Genomic DNA, 18,085 nt, shown 5'->3' with positions numbered 1-18,085 from the left:
AGTGGAAGTGGGAAGGTATTTCCATGGACTTTGTGGTGGGACTGCCGAAGACTCCGGCGGGTTGTGACTCTATCTGGGTCATTGTGGACAGACTGACGTAGTCTGCCTATTTTCTTCCAGTGAAGGTGAGCTTCACTACAGAGCAGTTGGCCAAGCTTTATGTTCGCGAGATTGTGAGGCTTCACGGGGTGCCCAAGAGTATCACTAGTGATAGGGACCCGAAGTTCACATCTCGGTTTTGGGAGGCGCTGCAGGAGGCTTTTGGTACGCAGTTGAGATTGAGTACCGCCTATCACCCTCAGACTGATGGACAGACTGAGAGGACCATCCAGACCTTGGAAGACATGTTGCGAGCTTGCACGTTGGAGCAGGGCTCGACATGGGATAAGTACCTTCCGTTGGTTGAATTTTCTTACAACAACAACTTTCATGCTAGCCTGGGCATGGCGCCCTACGAAGCACTGTATGGTAGGAGGTGTCGGACTCCTACTTGTTGGTCTGAGGTTGGGGACAAAGAGCTTTTTGGCTTGGACTTTGTCCAAGATACCACCCAGCAGATCCAGATGATCCGCGAAAAGTTGAAGCAGACGCAGAATCGCCAGAAGAGCTACTATGATGTCAAGCATCATCCACTGGAGTTCAGTGAGGGTGAGCACGTGTTTGTGAGACTTTCACGTGTCACCGGTGTTAGTCGGGCACTCGGAGTGAGGAAGCTGAGCCCGCGATATATTGGGCCATACCAGATCATTGGTAGAGTAGGACCAGTTGCCTACCGGCTTGCCTTGCCTCCGAACTTGGCCAACATCCACGACTTGTTTCACGTGTCTCAGCTTCGGAAGTACATAGCAGATCTGTCGCACGTGGTGCAACCTGATGATGTGGAGGTTCGGGAGAACCTAAAAACTCACGTCGGACCACTCGAGATTCTCGATCGTGGCGAGAAGCAACTGAGGAGCAAGATCATTCCGATGGTCAAAATGCAATGGTCTGGAAGAACTCCTGAGGAGTGTACTTGGGAGCGTGAGGAAGAGCTTCTCCCGCAGTACCCCGAGTTTTGAGACAGGTATGTTTTCTGATTTTGAGGACAAAATCCTAAAAAGGTGGGGTGAATGTAAGAACCCGTACCGTTAATTAAGGAAATTAAAGTAATTAATTATGTTAAAATAGGAAATAATTCCATAATTGACCCTAATAATTATTAAGAGGCTTTAATAATTATGATAAGTGATTAAGAATGCTGAAAGTCGCTTTTCGGAAGAAAAGTGCAGATACCGGTTCTGCTAGTCGGTATAAATGCGTATCGAAAAAGTATCCCAGAAAATTATAATAAGTGCATGATAATTACTAGAATAATATGTAGGACTTGTAAAACGAGTTTCAAGTCAAAATAATGAGAACTGGTGCCAGAAACTGATAATGGCTATGAAATGCTCGTACCGAAAAGGTGCTCCGAATAATATAATAAAAATATGATAATTCTTGTAAAATTGAGTAGGTTAAGAATCCAAAGTTTGGTATTAAAATGCTAAGCGTAGAAATTAAATTTAACACTGTGCGATTAAGTTTAATCCGCCTATAAATAGGCCATGACACTTGATCCTAGGGTTATTCCTTTTGTCCCTACGTGCCTCTATTTTGCTGAGCCACCTCCAGCCACCCTTTGCCACCTTCTTCTCCATTTTTTGAGCCAAGGATCTTCCTTTCTCCTTGGTTTCTTCACCTAAATACCTTGGGCTTGTGAGAGCTTGCATGGTGATGGAGTGTGAGTGCTTTTTCTGGGTCCTTGCCACTATTTGAAGTCAGCTTTGAGGGCTGAGTTTGAGAGTTGAGTTGTGGGAACCTTGGAGCTGGCTTGTTAAGCTTCAAGGTGTGTTCTTTGTGGATAAAGGACCAACCATGGTGTTCTATTTCGTGTTCTGAACAAGTCAGTACCTTGGAGCTGTAGTGTGAGCTCCAAGAGCACCTTCTTGCTGAGTTTTGAGTAGTTGGTAAGCTTCCCCACCCTTGTGCTTGAGTTTAATGGTTAAAAATAGAACCTTGATGCATGTAATGGTTAAAAGATGATAACCTAACTTGGAGTAATGTCAAACACACCTAGAAATGCATGTTTAGGCTTCTGTAATTGGTAAAAATGGTACCTTTGAAGGATATCTTCGCGAAATGCAGAAACTGTATTTTGTCGCGAAATATCCGGATATTTGCCCGTGAGATATACGGATATTGATATCTGGATATGGGAATCTGGATATCCGGATATTGGATATCCGGATATTGACAGTGAGATATCCGGATATTGGATATCCGGATATGTCCCCGAGGAATATCCGGATATTCTGGGATTTCGTAGAACAGTAGCTGCGCTGTGAGTACAGTGGGCTACTGGGGGTTTGTGGACCCTAGATTGATGAAGTTGAACTTCTGTTTTAATTTAATTAAGTCAGAACCTTATGATTAAGGGCTTATGGCTTGTGTGAAGCCTTAAGACGTAAAACGTAAAGGAAAGGCATTGTCTTAATATTGTATGCTTGTGGTGCATGTTTATTGATATATTATTGGTCCATAACAGATTGTGAATCTGCTGCGTTTGGACTTTGAGATTGTGGACTCTTGGCTTGGATAGCTAGCTTGCAAGGTAAGCTTTCGTGTCCTCGGTTTAGCCATGTTGTGGTTCCACCATGTCCCATGGGGGTATGGTTATATGCATTCTGTGTTACATGCTTTTGATGTTTTGGAAATGCTATAGAGCTGTTATATGCTAGTGCCTTTATGATATGCATGTGGTGTTCCACCTATATGGTAAGCCTGAGTATGTGGTACATACAATGTGGTGAGGCTGTGGGTGAGGTGCAAGCGGTGTTCCTTGTACTACATGTAGGTAATAGACGTATTCCTGCATTTCTCTGGCCAGTAGAATAGTTTAAACATACATGGCATGAATATCTGTTTCACTGTATAGTTTTGGAACTGATATTGATATAAATGCTTTTAGAACTTATATTGCACATGTACCTGAGCTTGGGGTGGAAGATCCTTGAGGACCCCTAGTATTACTGAGATTTCTAGTTTACAGATCTCACCCCAAGTTTGGGGAATGCTTATTTCAGGATCAGGTAATGTTGGGGTTGAGGCCCCAGGCGGCAGGAGGCCGGAGCTGAGTTAGATATTGATGATATTATCTGCTGACTTGTTGGATGTTGGATATGCATGCTGCTTTTAAGCTTTGAGCTTCATCTTATGTTTATGATTATTTTGTTGAGACGCTGTTGAGTTGGTGAGCATGGGGATTGTCCATGCCACTTAAACAGGGTTATGTCTTGTTTTATTTGGAGTTGTATTAATGTATTAGGATATTGTCCGGGTTACGTGATGTAATGCCGTGACTTAGATACTCACTTTATATATATATATTGAAGTATTTCAGTAGATGTCTTATTGCAATTTACATACAGGCGATATTTTATGAAATTTATTAAGTAATCAACTTGGCTAAGTATAATGACGTTATAATTGGAAAGGAAAAAGATATTTCGCATTTTTAATTAAGCGCAGCTTGATACGATAGTATGATAACATTACCGGGTATACACGGGGTGTTATAGTATACAACACCAGCCATTGACTCAACATGGAGATGCCCCAAAGTCCCTATGAAGTAAGAACACATTTCTGATAATATCAATGGCGGTCGGACTTGTGCTGTGAGAGTCCTCCATCTTTGGGCAAATTGCTTGAAAGTTTCCTCATTCTCGATTTACAGGGTTCCTAACTGTTCATGAGTCGGAGCAGTATCCTAGTTGAATCGATATTGATTCATGAACATATATTCTAAATCTTTCGAGTAAGATATCGTAGAATGATCTAGTTGAATATACCATTCTAGGGCTGGACCAGTCAAAATCGAAGAAGTCAACAAGAAACCTCTCATCCTTGGACCATATTGCCATTTTGGTGCAATAGGTTTTCAAATGAAGAAACAGATTGATATTCCCATTGTATTTGGCAAAATTTGGGACAATACAGTCTTTAGGAACAACAACATTCATTGTGAAGCATAACTCTTCTACCCCAAGAGATCCATAAGCACATGCCCCTTGGATGGCTTTAATCTTTTCCTCAATTTTCTCTATCCAGACTTTCTTCTTCTTGTCTTTCTGAACTAAAGAAGAATTTATCCCTGAGCTGAACCCTGTCGGTTGTCTACGGAAGGATACGTGAGAATTCCCCACCCTAATATGTTGGGTCATTAGCAATTTGAGAAATTCTTTTATGCCTTTCAATGTTTCTTTCATCGTATTCAATCTCTTTCTTATTTCTTCTACTTTTTTGAATATGTCTCTCCCCTCTTGATTGTTTGCCTCCATTCTGATCCTAGATTTGATATTATGAACTTAGGTTTGATTGGTATAGCCTTTCCTTGATTAAACTGAAATTGCCAAAAATATTATTATCGTTCATTTTTTTTAAGTGTAGAGATAAAACGGAAACAAATAGTAAAAATGAGATGCAAGACGGAAAACGCAAATTTTTTCTTTAATTTTATTTTATTTTATTTTGGAAATATGAAGGTAATGCAATGCCTAGCATGTTTTGTTTTACAAAATGTACAAATAACTGAAAGATAAATGTTTCAATGATGTTGATTTTGAAAAATGTTTATATATACATCAATATGCTATGCGCAAGAATGAAAATTGGGAGTTACAAGAGAATATGCCCCTTTGTGTCTTGGATTGGTTCATTGGATGATTAATATATCATTCTATACAGTGAACACTTTCATTTGGTGGTTCTATGACTGCAACAATTTTGGCCACTAGAATTAAGATCTCATTTCGGAAAAAATAGCCAAACAGGATATACATCCAAAATGACTATAATTACGAAAGAGTCAGACTCTAGCCGAGGTTTTCACGATAAACAAACATGATGTACATCCAAAATGGCTATCACTACACAACCTCTCTCCTATCTTAAGCTGCACTCAGACCGGGTATAGGGCCCCACTCATACGTGTGTGATGAATATGTAGGTGTTGTGTGTAACCCAATCAGCAAAACAATTGAGAGCGAACATATAACAACGCAAAAAGTCCATCATTCTAAAGTTGGAGCCAATCATCACATCTTTCAGATACATATCAAAATATAAGAAATAAGAATAAGAAAAAACATGCAAAATAAAAAGAGAAAGAAAAAATGAAGCAAAATAGCAAAATAAAGGGAAGTAAAGCAAATATATAAAAAACTAGAGTAAATACCCTTTTGGGTTCCTAACAAAAAACACGGTCCCCACTTTAGTCCCTTACAAAAAACAAATAGTCTTGAAGTCCCTAAGAAATTCAAAATGGATCCATTTAGTTGAAATCGGGGTCCCTCACAAATTCAAAAAAAACCCACATTAGTCCCTAAAGAGTATTAAAATGGGTCTACTTTGAATTTTATAAGGACCAGATGACTAATTTTTTTTATAAGGGACTAAAGTGGGGACCGTGTTTTTTGTCAGGGACCTAAAAAGGCATTTATTCTAAAAACTACTATGAATTCGTACAATTAATTAAAACAGGCTTGACTCTCTAAAATCCCTAGCGAAGTCGCCATCTGTAACTACCCGAAATAAAAAATTAAAAAAATGGAGTCGCCACCAATTTTTATTTAATTGGGAAAAATTGAAAAACCTTTTATTGCAAACTGGTCTATAAAATTATAAATCAAAGGTTCAGGAGTCTAATTATGAGCAGAGACTGGTGGAAACTTAATCCTACTACACCCATGACACATATGTTTAAAAACGGATACCTTAAATTAATTATGCAAATTATTAATGGCTTTGAAATTTTTTTGCTTTACCCCTTAAAACACAAATATGATTATTTAGGAAGAAGAGAAATAATTTATTAAACTTTATTTTAACTTGACGGAAAGAATTCTGTTCCAACGTATCCTCCTGTGCAGTTAGGAATTCAAAGCTACGTCGTTCTTTTTGTTTGTGTGTTGATTATTTTAATATAAATTTAGAAGTTTCAGATTACCAACCTGTCACAACTAAAATAACCCAAAAAATATTACGAGATTAACAAGCCGTCACAGCCAAATTAATCTTTATTAGGAAAAATAAATAAATAAATAAAAAATAATAATTTAAAACTAGCTTGGGTCATCAAGCTGTCACAGCCAAAATGACCCAAAAAACTTAAGAGATTAACAAGTCGTCAAGGCAAAATTAATGCCCAATTAAGTTTCTAAACTACAAAAGAAAAATTCTAATAAAGCAAATAAAGAGCACAAAAACATACAAAATTAATAAACAATTATAAATTTTTTTCTAATAAAACAGATAAAGAGCATAAAAAAGCATGCAAAAAAAAAGATAATTATAAGTTAAAAAATAAAAGAGCATAAAAAAATAGATAATTATAAACTAATAAAGCAAATAAAGAGCATGAAAAGGCATACACAAATAGAAAATTATTAACTAAAGGAAAATGTAAGCAGACTTACTTCAAAGACAACAAAAGTTGGTGTACAGAGCCAAGTTGTGGAGAACAGCCTCAATTCAACAAGCTTGATGCCCCAAAAATGTACTATGAGGTTAACAAGCCGTCACAACTAAATTAATCCTCACAAATAACTAAGTTCACAAGTCGTCACAGCTAAATTAACAAACCTACTTAATTCTACTCAAAAACAAAAGTTTTACTATGACGCTAGTTTGGTTTTAATCCCAAGCCTAAGTATCTTTAAAATATATTACTATGACACCAGCTTTAATATAAAGCCCAAGTGTCTTTTTTTTAACTCTTGGAAGAGTCTTTTTTGTGTTTTTTGTTTGGTTTTCTCCAATTGTGTGTGTTAGAAGGAAGGGAAATGAGCTCTTTATATAGAGGGAAGGGAGGAGGAAGGAATGAGAAGTGGGCAATGTGGTACTTCTTAGGAAAACTATATTTTTCAATGTGGACAGCCATTTTTTGACAACCATATCTCACACTAGAGGGCTCAGCTTTAAAATCGGCTCGGTCAGATTGAAGTATCATATGAGAGGAATATGCCGACCAAATTTGAGGATGATCCAACGGTTCAATTGAGAGAAATAGCTCTCGGAAAACTGCTACCCGAAATAGTGTGGTAGTCTCAAATATGAACAGCCCTCTTTCGACATTTTTATCTCACACCAGAGAACTCAGTCCAGAGATCTGACGGTCAGATTTTAGTATTACATGAGAGGAATACGCTGACAAAATTTGAGGACAATCCAACGGTTAATTTGGGAGAAATGACCCTCACAAAATCGCTGTTCGCTGCAGAAACGTCCATGAAAATTGTTTCGGTTTTGAATTTTCTACGAATGATATAGACATCGAATCAAGAAATCCACCGTTCGATACGAAGGACAATGAGGCAAGATCTTGCTAAACAAATTTCAGCTCGATCGGACGGTGGATGAAGGAGATATCGTGACTGGAACAAGTCCTACTCAAGGCTGTCATTTTTCTAAAATGGTTCCCCTTCCCTTTTCCATCTATTTGATTGCTCTCTTCCTTTTCTCCTTATTGAAGGACAAAAATATATGTACATAACTTTAATTTCTTTTTATTTTATTTTATATTTTTTTGTCATTTTTTAAATATTTGGGACAAAATTGGGTGTTCACAGTGTAAGTATCCAACATCACATCCATAAATTATATCAACAGGCATATCAACATGTCTCAGACATATAACAATGCATATATCATTTTCATAAAATCGTACCCTACACATAAACTAATCCCCCATGGGGTTTGGTTGAACAAGCAATGGATAAAACCGAGGACCAAAAGCTTACCTGTATCGGTATATTTTGTGGGCTTCAAATTCAAACCGCGATCAATTCACTTATCCAATGGATCAAATATTTTGTGGGCTTGTAGCCCTATGTGTTAGCTTCACATAGATCTAAACCTCACTTAATTTGGAACTTTGTATCTTGAGATATTATGATTTTACCAAACTAGTGCGTTGTTGTTATGTTTGCACTAGGTAATGGATTACCATACAGGGGTAATCGATTACCACTCTAAGGTAATCGATTACCACCTGTGTAGAAATGCAAAAATGCATATTTTTCTGCATAATTTGAGCTCCAATGGCCTCCCAAGGTTCCCAACTTTGATTTATCCATAAACAGAAGTTCAAACTACCATATTACACTTAAATTAACAACCTTTTACTTGAATCGTCAAAGTTTCCCTTTTTTAAAAGACTCAAAATAAGCTTTGTTCATGAATTTACAAAGGAAATGATGATAGGTTACCTTAGAGCTTTCAAAAATAGATAAATGACGGAACTTTGAGGACTTTGAAGATGCTCCAAGCTACTGATTTGGTGGTGCTCGAAAATCACATTCAAAAGTAGGTCTTTTCTTAACAAAAATTGGTTCTTGAAGCTTCCAAGAGTGTAACCATGGCTCCCACACCCTAAGCCCAAGTTGACAGCCCCACAACTCCCCAAAAACATAACCTTGAATGTCCCAAGAGTGGGTTTTTCTATCATAATCACAAACTCTCAAGGGTTTAAAGGATTAAGAGGAAGAAAGAAGCATAAAAATGTGTTCTTTGTGAACTTCCATGGAGAAAGGCACAATCTCTCTAGGGAATGATGGAGAGAATGTTCAAGGTTCTAGAAGAGATGGATGCATAGGTTTTTCTGAAATAACCTAGGATTATGTGCCTTTTAACTATTTATATATGTGTACCCACTAATCAACAATATTAGTTCTAATAGCTCTACTAATCATTTTTCTACCAAACTTTGTATTCTTAACCTAGACATTTTGCTAGGAATTATCATATTTTTATTATAATTTTTCGAGACATTTCACTAGTACGCGTTTTATACTACGAAATATCTGGTATTAGTTCTGACATCACTGCTTATTATTTTCATCCCAAATTTGATATTCTTAACCTATATATTTATCTAGGAATATTGATATTTTTATTTATATTTTTTGGATTACTTCGCCGATATCCATTTATACCGCAAAATACCTTGTGTATATACTTTTCTTTATATAAGTGACTTAATATTAATTATTATGATTTTTTCATATTTAACCAAAGTCAATTATGAATTATTTCTTAAACTCATAATTAAATTATTTAAATTCTTAGTTTAGCGGTGCGGGTTCTTACACTATCATCATGCACTTCAATATGCTCTCCCCATTCTCAAACTATGGGCCTCTTGCCCAAGACTCCGACACCGCTACATCCACCTGAAACATAGTCTCATAACGCAGGATAAGATATACGAATATATCTAAGTAACCCAAAGGTTTTGGAGGACCACTCCGCCCAATGGCTCACTTAAGGGTAAAATGACAATAATATAAATATACACATATTATACAAATCACACGGCCCAACGGCCTATGGCATATGACATATCAATCGTGCTCTCATTCAAAAATGTATCCCCGGGATATCATTCAAGGCACCCACAACTATAACTCTAGAGACATTCTTAGAGTGCTCCTCAATGGATAACAACTCTATGGCCCCAGGCCAACTGGAACTCCCTACGGAGGCCTCTCCAATGGAAGTCCCCTAAGACATATGGCAACTATCTACTGGCCAGATATACAGTACAAACTCACATGTACCATTCAACAAAGACATGCATGATCATGTTATAACTTACACTATTACATCAAACAACTTCCAACCAATACCCCAATGAGCATATTGGAGCATACACGGGGATTAACCCCAGTACCAAGGGATTACCTCTTTGAAGCTCCCGAGCTAGGTTGCTTCAATTTCAAGTTACCTCAAAATCTTTCCCTTACACAAGAAATGCCTACACAAGTGGTCATTTCAACATCATTTAGTGCCACAATGATAACCCATTTGGTTATCCAAACAATCATGCAATCGTAAGCAATCATTTACCAATATCCTTTTGGTCAAGGACCAAAGGCAATCCACAAGCTCCAAGCTTCAATCTTCTTTGATTTCGTCCGTGGGAGGAAACCTACAATGATCATAAACACATGATCATCAATCAACTTGTTAAATAAGTCATGATGCAAGAAAATAAACTCTCTCCCCTACATGTACCCAACTCGGCCATTAAGGCCATTTTACACAATTCATATTGTTAATTTCATTTCATTATTCCAATGGTTTCCTTAGCCAACCTCAACACCTTAGCCAACCTCCAATCACCCTATATGGCTGAATATGTATCACCAATGGGGCTAGGGATTTTTCTTGCCTTTTTAAGGTTCAAGGCACTCATTTATGTCCACACTAATTGATTCCAACACCTACAAGCACTATTCCCCAAGCCAAGCATCTAATTGCACAATCTCACCCTAAACTCCCTTTAATGGTCGAATGCATGCTCAAAGGAAACCAAATGATCCTTCTCTCAATCCACATGCATGGAACACTCATACAACCCATTTATATATGATTCAAATAATAAGCAAATTCAATTACACAATTTTGCACCATCTTGCCCTTAATTGCCCTATATGGCCGAATTCATGCATCCATGGGCCAAGGGATTACCTATTGATTTTTCACACCTCGAATGAACTATACGTCATGTAATTAACTATTCTAAATAATTCAAAACTCAATTTTACAATAATCCAACTATCCAATTTATCAAAATCATGTTCATCCATTCAAAAATTCATTAAGTTACTAAACTTTTTCACAATAAATTTTATGAGCTCAACTACTCCAATTCATCATCCTAAGCCACATTTGCCTAATACACTACATCATTTTGAAGTTTCCAACTACCTAAACTAACCAACACATATTCAAAACTTATACCCATTTTCAAATCATCAAAAAAACTTAATGGGATTGGGAATACTTTCAACAAATGTGTTCACAAGGAATCCAAGAGGGGAATCAAGCTTTCAAACAACTTTTACACCTCCAAAAATCGATGAAACCTGTGGCCTTCCAAGGGATATATATCACTCCACAATGCTTTTCAAGAAAAACACTCAATAAGATAAGTATTCATAAGACCAAGGGAAACAACTTTCCTGTTGGAGGTTTTTTCTAAAACCCACTTTAACTCACTCAAAACCGAGGAGGAAAGCTTAGGTGAAAAACAAACCCTACAACCATTGAGGAGGAAGGCACCCACAGTTTTGGCTGATTGGAGAGGGAGAAGATGACTCAAAATTGTCCAAACACTATGCACTTAAGTTCCCAACCAATATGAATCAAGCACAATGATTGCCAAGGTGTATTAAATGACAAAAAGTCACTTAAACTCATCATTTAACACCCTAATCTCCAATTAATTCATGAACTATACATAAATCCAAAAATGTAACATTCACCAAAGTCCTTTAATTACCCTTGAACATAATGAATCTGGAGTTTTTCGGTAATTTGATGAAATTACTGTTTTAGCTTGATTTGTGTGCCATTGTCACGTTTTTCCAAAAACCCTAAATTTCATCAACAATCATATTTCTTGGTCATAAGTACCTTTTCCAACATATATCCAAACGTAGAGCACTAATCTCACTTGGCACATTTTTTGGTGCAACTGTACCGCTGTATTTTCATCCGTTAAAAACATTATTCATCAATTTTCCAAAAACTTGCCTAACCACTAATTTTTTTGTTCTGAATCCATTTTCAATGTTATTTTTATCATTTGAGGCCTAATTCTATCAATTTACAATTTAGGGTTACGTATTTGTTAATTAATCATTTTATCCTTCTTACGTATTCTGACCCAGAGCTTAGGATTTTCACTAATCCTACCCTTTAATCCTCGTTTTAATTATAAATATGTATTTTAAATCTACGAGGTGTTATATTTTCTCTCAATCCAATTGCATTAAACTTTCATACAACCTAATTACTAATGATTCAAATCACGAACCACTCAATTACATAATTTTGCACAATTTTACTCAAAATTCCTTCACATGGCCAAACCTACACCATCAATCATCCAAGGGATTTTCAATTGATTCTCAAGTACTCAATGCATCATTCATCATGTAATTAACTATTCTTACTAATCCACAACTCAATTTCTAACCACTACATCCATGAGTTCATTCAATTTTCTACACACTTTCCACCTAAACTTTCACTAAGTGTCATGACATTAGGCCTTAAATTTTTAAAGGCTCAATCATCATCATTTTCCCTCCTAAGCATTTAAATCCAAGAAAAAACACCATTAAGGCCTCACAACCACATCAACCAACCACTTATATGCCTTAGGTCATAAATTTCAATGCACACATAAATCCAAGAGAGGTTGAGAAAGCTTACCACTAACTAGGTCCAAGGCTTCCCAAGAGTGGTTTTCAAGTCTTGGTTGGCCCAAAACCGCCACCAACAACCCTTCTTGGAATCAAAACCGTCACCAAAAGGGGGAAGAGGATCTCCTCTTACACTCCCTTCCAAGCAAACTCAAGAGAGGAAAGATGTTCACAAGATGATTTGGAATAACTTTGATGTTTTACCTTTTGTGATTTGGTGGCTTGAATGGAAGGAATCAAAATTTCAATTCCTTGCTCTTGGTTCCCATGGAGGCCGTAGGTGTTGACTGTGCAAGGAGGGAGAAGGAGGCTTTCACACTAATTGGGACATGTGCTCTTTAGTTTACTTAAGTGAGGTGGCCCCCACTTAAACTCACTCATTTAACCCACTAATCTCTAATTAACTCATGAACTATCCATTATATCAAAAATTTAACATTCACCAAATTCCTTTAATTACCCTTGAACAGATGAATCTGGAGATTTTCGGTAATTTGGTGAAATTATTGTTTTACCCCTATGGGTGCACTATTGGCAAGTTTTTCCAAAAATTCAAAAATCCATCAAATTTTACCAATAATCATATTTCTTGGTTCTAAGTAACTTTTCCAATATATATTCCATCCTAGTGCACTAATCTCACTTTGCACGTTTTTCGGTGCAACTATACTGAAGTATTTCATCCGTTAAAAATACTATTCATCAATACTCCAGAAACTTGCCTAATCACTTAATTTTTTTGTTCTGAATCAATTTCCAGTATTATTTTCATCACTTGAGGCCTAATTCTATCATTTTACAATTTAGGGTTACATATTTGTCGATTTATCGTTACCCTTCGTACGTATTTTGTCCCTGTATTTAGGATTTTCAATAAGTATACCCTTTAACCCTTAATTTACTATTAATATGCATTTTAAATATGCGAGTTATAATTACTGTTATTTTGTATAGCCTTTGATGTATGTTTTGATAGGGACTTTTATCATGAGGTTTATTTAGGTCCTAAGGCATGTATTATTTTGAAGGACATTTATGATGTATCTTAAAATCATTTGAAGTCATGAACAATGATGTAAAGATAGACATTTATATAATGGATGATATGTAAATGTGACGGAAGAGCTCTTGAGCCTATTTGACATGTGATACATAAGTCATGAGTATTGCTTGTTTTAGGGTCATTATGATATGGAAGAAATGAAAAGGTCAAATTTGCTATGTTAGGAATTGAATAACTTGGTAATTAAGTAATAAGAAGGATGTTAAATTGTGAGCTAAGAAGGAAGCATATTTGGATGTATGATTGAGGATGTAAGTGCACCCATGTTTATTGGGCATTGAGTTTCTATTCCATGTTTATTAGGTACCTAAAGTGGGATGAAATTCCCTAACAAGTGTGCTTGAGCTCAAAATGCATATGTCTACATCCTGGGGAGAGCGCTAAAGCGCGCTCCCATTTTAGAAAAATGGTTTGAAGAGAGCGCTAAAGCGTCCTAAGATAAAAGCTACCCCCACCTAGAGCTCTAAAACGCTCTACCCATCATTTTAATTTTTAAGTTTTACACCTTGTTGGTTTATGGGGACCACTTGGTGATGATATATCAACAATGTATGATAGGTTTAAGTAAAGTTTAATATTTTCGCATGATGTATAAGTCATAATTACGTTTTTGAATTAATTACATACAGAAAGAGTTTTATGAGTAAATTATATGCAAACAGAATGCGAAAAAAATTAATCTGTAATTAATTAAATTACCATGATTGTAATTGCGCTTAATATCATATGCAATTTTAACAAATTGGTTCTAGCACGGGGTGTTACAACATGAGGCTCTGATACCATGTAAACTAATTCAAACCAAAAGCTTAAGCTATTCGGTGAGACTACATTAATGGTTTTATATAACTCTAACACAACCCCACACACGAGAGCCCATTGGGTGTATAATGCACAGGACCATATACTAGTGCTAAGGAACTCCACAATACTGAATTAATTATTAATTAAATGGGAGCGGTGAGGATCGAACCCGTGATATGAGGATTTGATAGTAAAGTACTAATTCAACCCAAAAGCTTAAGCTAGTGGGTGAGGTTATATTAAAGATTTTATATAATTCTAACATGTACAAAAAAAAAAAAATTGTATAATTCAAACAACAAGACACTAATTCTTAAATTTTTCAGTTATAAGCTTGTAGTGGTAGCTATAGATTGGAGTTTAGTGAAGCATAAGTAGAAATAAAGGGAAAAGTGCACGTGGTTTTATTTATATCATGAACCATAATCCATAACAAGAAGGGAGATAAGGACAAGAGGATACACTTAGGAAAAAGTAGATTCACTTACACTAAAACAACCTTCTCTCAACTCAATCCTTACTAAAGTACCCATTCCCTTTTTTCTTAGCACATTCCTTTACAATTGGTACACCATTTTCAGCTCACAATAGTCATAATCAACAAACATGGATAGAGCTTTATTTCAAAAGTTTATGGGGAACAATAAATTCAAAGGTTACAACTTTTGCTTCTAGGGCTTATCTTGCTAGAATGCTATGAATGGAACTGGTATTAGGTACAAGCCATATTTTCTTCTAACAGTCGCTCCAAATTGCTCAGTCATATTCACGTCTTCACTTTTCATTCCATTAGGAATCTTCCAATCAAAGTGAAACAACAACAATGCAAGGGTCAGCTCAATATTTATTACACCAAGTGTGATACCTGGACATATTCTTCTACCAGCTCCAAAAGGAATGTACTCAAAATTACTCCCTCTATAATCAATTGAGCTATTGATGAATCTCTCTGGATAAAACCTCTTTGGTTCAGTCCAGTACTTTGGATCTCTTCCAATTGCCCAAGCATTGACAATGACCTTACTTTTGACTGGTATATGATACTTATTAATCTCACAAGCTTGCCCACATTCTCTTGGAAGTAAAAGAGGACCTGGAGGGTGTAACCTCATGGTCTCTTTGACAACTGATTTCAAATATTTGAGTTTATTGATGCAAATTTCATCAACCATTCCTTTCATATTGAATACATCTCTCACCTCATCTTGTGCTTTCTTCATTACTCTTGGATCCTTGATCATCTCTGCCATTGCCCAATCCACGGTAGTTGATGCTGACTCACCTCCCGTAAACATGTCCTGGAAAGTAATTATCGGTGGGGTTAAGCTAATTAAGGATAACCAAAGAGACACACTAAGAAATATTATATAAAAACCATTATCCCTTCACCTAATAGTTTAAGTTTTTGGAATAGTTGGACACTTAATGATTACTATCATTCATTCTTCTAATTATCATATAATAAATATTGTGGTCCTATCTGTTTTCCACCAAGTACAACGAGCTTGTGTTTGAACGTATTTCATTGTTAATCCTTCAAGCCTAATAAGCTCTTTGTGTGAGGCAGTGTATTAAGAATATAATATAAAAACCATGAATCTACCTTCGTCTAACTCGACAACTAGAACAAGAAGCGTTGTTATCCTTACCAGGGCTATAGCCTTTATGTTGTTATTGGTTAAGCAAATATCCGGGTTGCTATCATAACCATCCTGAAATTTTAAGAGAACATCTATCAGATCTTCCACTGCATCATCATGGCCTTCTTTGTGTTTTGACTTCTCTTTATGTTCAGTGATGATGTTTTCCAGTATTTGATCAACTTTCCGATGCAACCTTGTCAGCTTAGGCCTAAAACCAGTAACAAGTTGAAGCCATTTAGCAGAAGGAAACAAATCTCCTATGTTAAAACCTCCAGCAACTGTTATTGCTTCTCTTGCCGCTGATATGAATTCTTCATGGTCTTTGCATTTCTTGCCAAACGCAGCTCTTGAATGGATAGTAAATATTGATGAAGTTACTGCTTGAGTAAGGTTGATTGGTGATCCTTTCTGTGAATCAATCCTTTTGATGAGATTGGTTAGCTCTTCTTCTCTTAGTGGCTGGAATGAACTCACACGCTTTTGGGTGAAAAGCTCCATTGTGCATATTTTTCTTAGTTGTCTCCAATAATTTCCGTAAGGTGCGAAAGCGATATTTGTGGATTCATAAGCCAATATTTCTGTAGCTAGAATATGAGGCCTTGATGCAAAGATGAGATCATGGGTTTTCATTACCTCCCTAGCATACTCTGGTGAGGAAACAACGATTGTGAAGACCTCTCCAAGTTGTAAATGCATCAAGGGTCCATAAATTTTGGCCAATTTTTTTAATTTTCGATGTGGTGTAGATGTAACAAGATGGGGTATATGTCCTATAATTGGTAGCTTCCATGGCCCTGGGGGTATATTTGGAGTTGAGTCACTTTTCTTGAGATTCCTCCCAATTTTTAGTGCCACAAACAAGAAGAGGATAAAGAGGATAATGGCTAATAAGTGAAGGATTGGATAATCCATGAAGATAAAGATTATTGAGGGTGGAAAGGGAGGGAGAACAGAATAAAAAGACCTGGTGTTTTTGGTCGCTGTATATTGCTTGATATATCTGGTAGTTTTCTGTTGCTGCAACTTGCAGTACATGTGTTCGTTATAAAGAATCTTTATTTAGCATGCACAAGCATGCCTATAACCTTCTGAGTTTCTAACTTTTCGTTGCTTTATTTATTTTTTCATGCTTTGACTTGCTTCCTTTGAGAATTTTTTAGTCCTTGATTGTTCTCGGTTTTGCATTTTCTGTTTAGCATAATTTTTTTGTAGATTATCTTCTAATAGAGACCCTGTGTAATCTGCAACTTGTAGTACATGTGTTCGTTATAAAGAATCTTTTATGGCATGCACAAGCATGCCTATAACTTTCTGAGTTTCTAACTTTTCGTTGCTTTATTTATTTTTTCATGCTTTGACTTGCTTCCTTTGAGAATTTTTTAGTCCTTGATTGCTCTCGATTTTTTGCATTTTCTGTTTAGCATAATTTTTTATACATTATCTTCTAATTGAGACCCTGTGTAATCTGCAACTTGAAGTACATGTATTCATTATAAAGAATCTTTATTTAGCATGCACAAGCATGCCTATAACTTTCTGAGTTTCTAACTTTTCGTTGCTTTATTTATTTTTTCATGCTTTGACTTGCTTCCTTTGTGAATTTTTTAGTCCTTGATTGCTCTCGGTTTTTGCATTTTCTGTTTAGCATAACTTTTTATACATTATCTTCTAATAGAGACCCTGTGTAATCTGCAACTTGTACTATTTTACTCCTTTGTTCTTTCTCCTACCTCACATGATGAAAGCCGGCTGGCTATTTAGTTTATGACTAACTACTTCCTTGATTAGGGAATTCCAAGTTACAAGGAGGAAAAACTTTTAAGAATTCTAGGTGATTATTATTTAACTTACGAAATGACACAGAGAAATATGTACATTAAAAGTAAGAGAATTTCACAGCTAAAGTCCTTCAATCCTCGTTTAAAAAATGTGAGAAAATGAGGTGGAAGAAGGGTTGTTATAGGGGATAAAATAAATTCTCACTAAGTTAATGTACTTGGGTTAGTTGCTAATTGGTCTTTTATCAATTAATGGATTTTACATATTTGAATTCATCTCGTATAGATAGCTGATAAGATGAAGATATTGAAATGGTTTTGACACATAATGCAAAGAACAGTAGATCCTTTGTTACTAAGAACTTAACAAGAAATGAATAAGAGGTTGACTGAAAATTCTTGAGGGAAAATAATAAAACAAGAATTAATGAAGGTGGAAATTAGGTTGGCGAAAACTGTGTCTTAGGATTAATAGGAGTTGTAAAGAACCTTAAGATACACCAT

The 18,085-nt window shown here is 36.1% G+C and overlaps 1 protein-coding gene across 1 annotated transcript; it reads right to left on the bottom strand.

Moving 5' to 3' along the window:
- Positions 1-14,846: 14,846 nt before the first annotated feature.
- LOC133286811 (cytochrome P450 71D11-like) lies at positions 14,847-16,715 on the bottom strand. Its single transcript, XM_061484271.1, has 2 exons — positions 15,810-16,715; positions 14,847-15,458 (listed from the first exon to the last, which is right to left on the bottom strand). The coding sequence occupies exons 1-2, from the start codon at positions 16,713-16,715 to the stop codon at positions 14,847-14,849; spliced, it is 1,518 nt and encodes a 505-aa protein (XP_061340255.1).
- Positions 16,716-18,085: the final 1,370 nt, after the last annotated feature.

This window comes from Gastrolobium bilobum, unplaced genomic scaffold (genome assembly GCF_033153095.1).
Source record: "Gastrolobium bilobum isolate Gb01-03AN ecotype WA unplaced genomic scaffold, APGP_CSIRO_Gbil_v1 utg11457, whole genome shotgun sequence".
NCBI classification, from domain to species: domain Eukaryota; kingdom Viridiplantae; phylum Streptophyta; class Magnoliopsida; order Fabales; family Fabaceae; genus Gastrolobium; species Gastrolobium bilobum.
The sequence above is the reverse complement of the archived record's forward strand: the minus strand, read 5'-3'. Positions and strand labels throughout refer to the sequence as shown.

What these genes read in the sequence shown, in the direction of transcription:
- LOC133286811 (XM_061484271.1), bottom strand. Translation starts at nt 16,715, where the DNA reads ATGGATTATCCAATCCTTCACTTATTAGCCATTATCCTCTTTATCCTC. An exon ending in ACATAAAGGCTATAGCCCTG is followed by an intron (nt 15,459 to 15,809) that starts GTAAGGATAACA and finishes ATTACTTTCCAG; the next exon opens with GACATGTTTACGGGAGGTGA.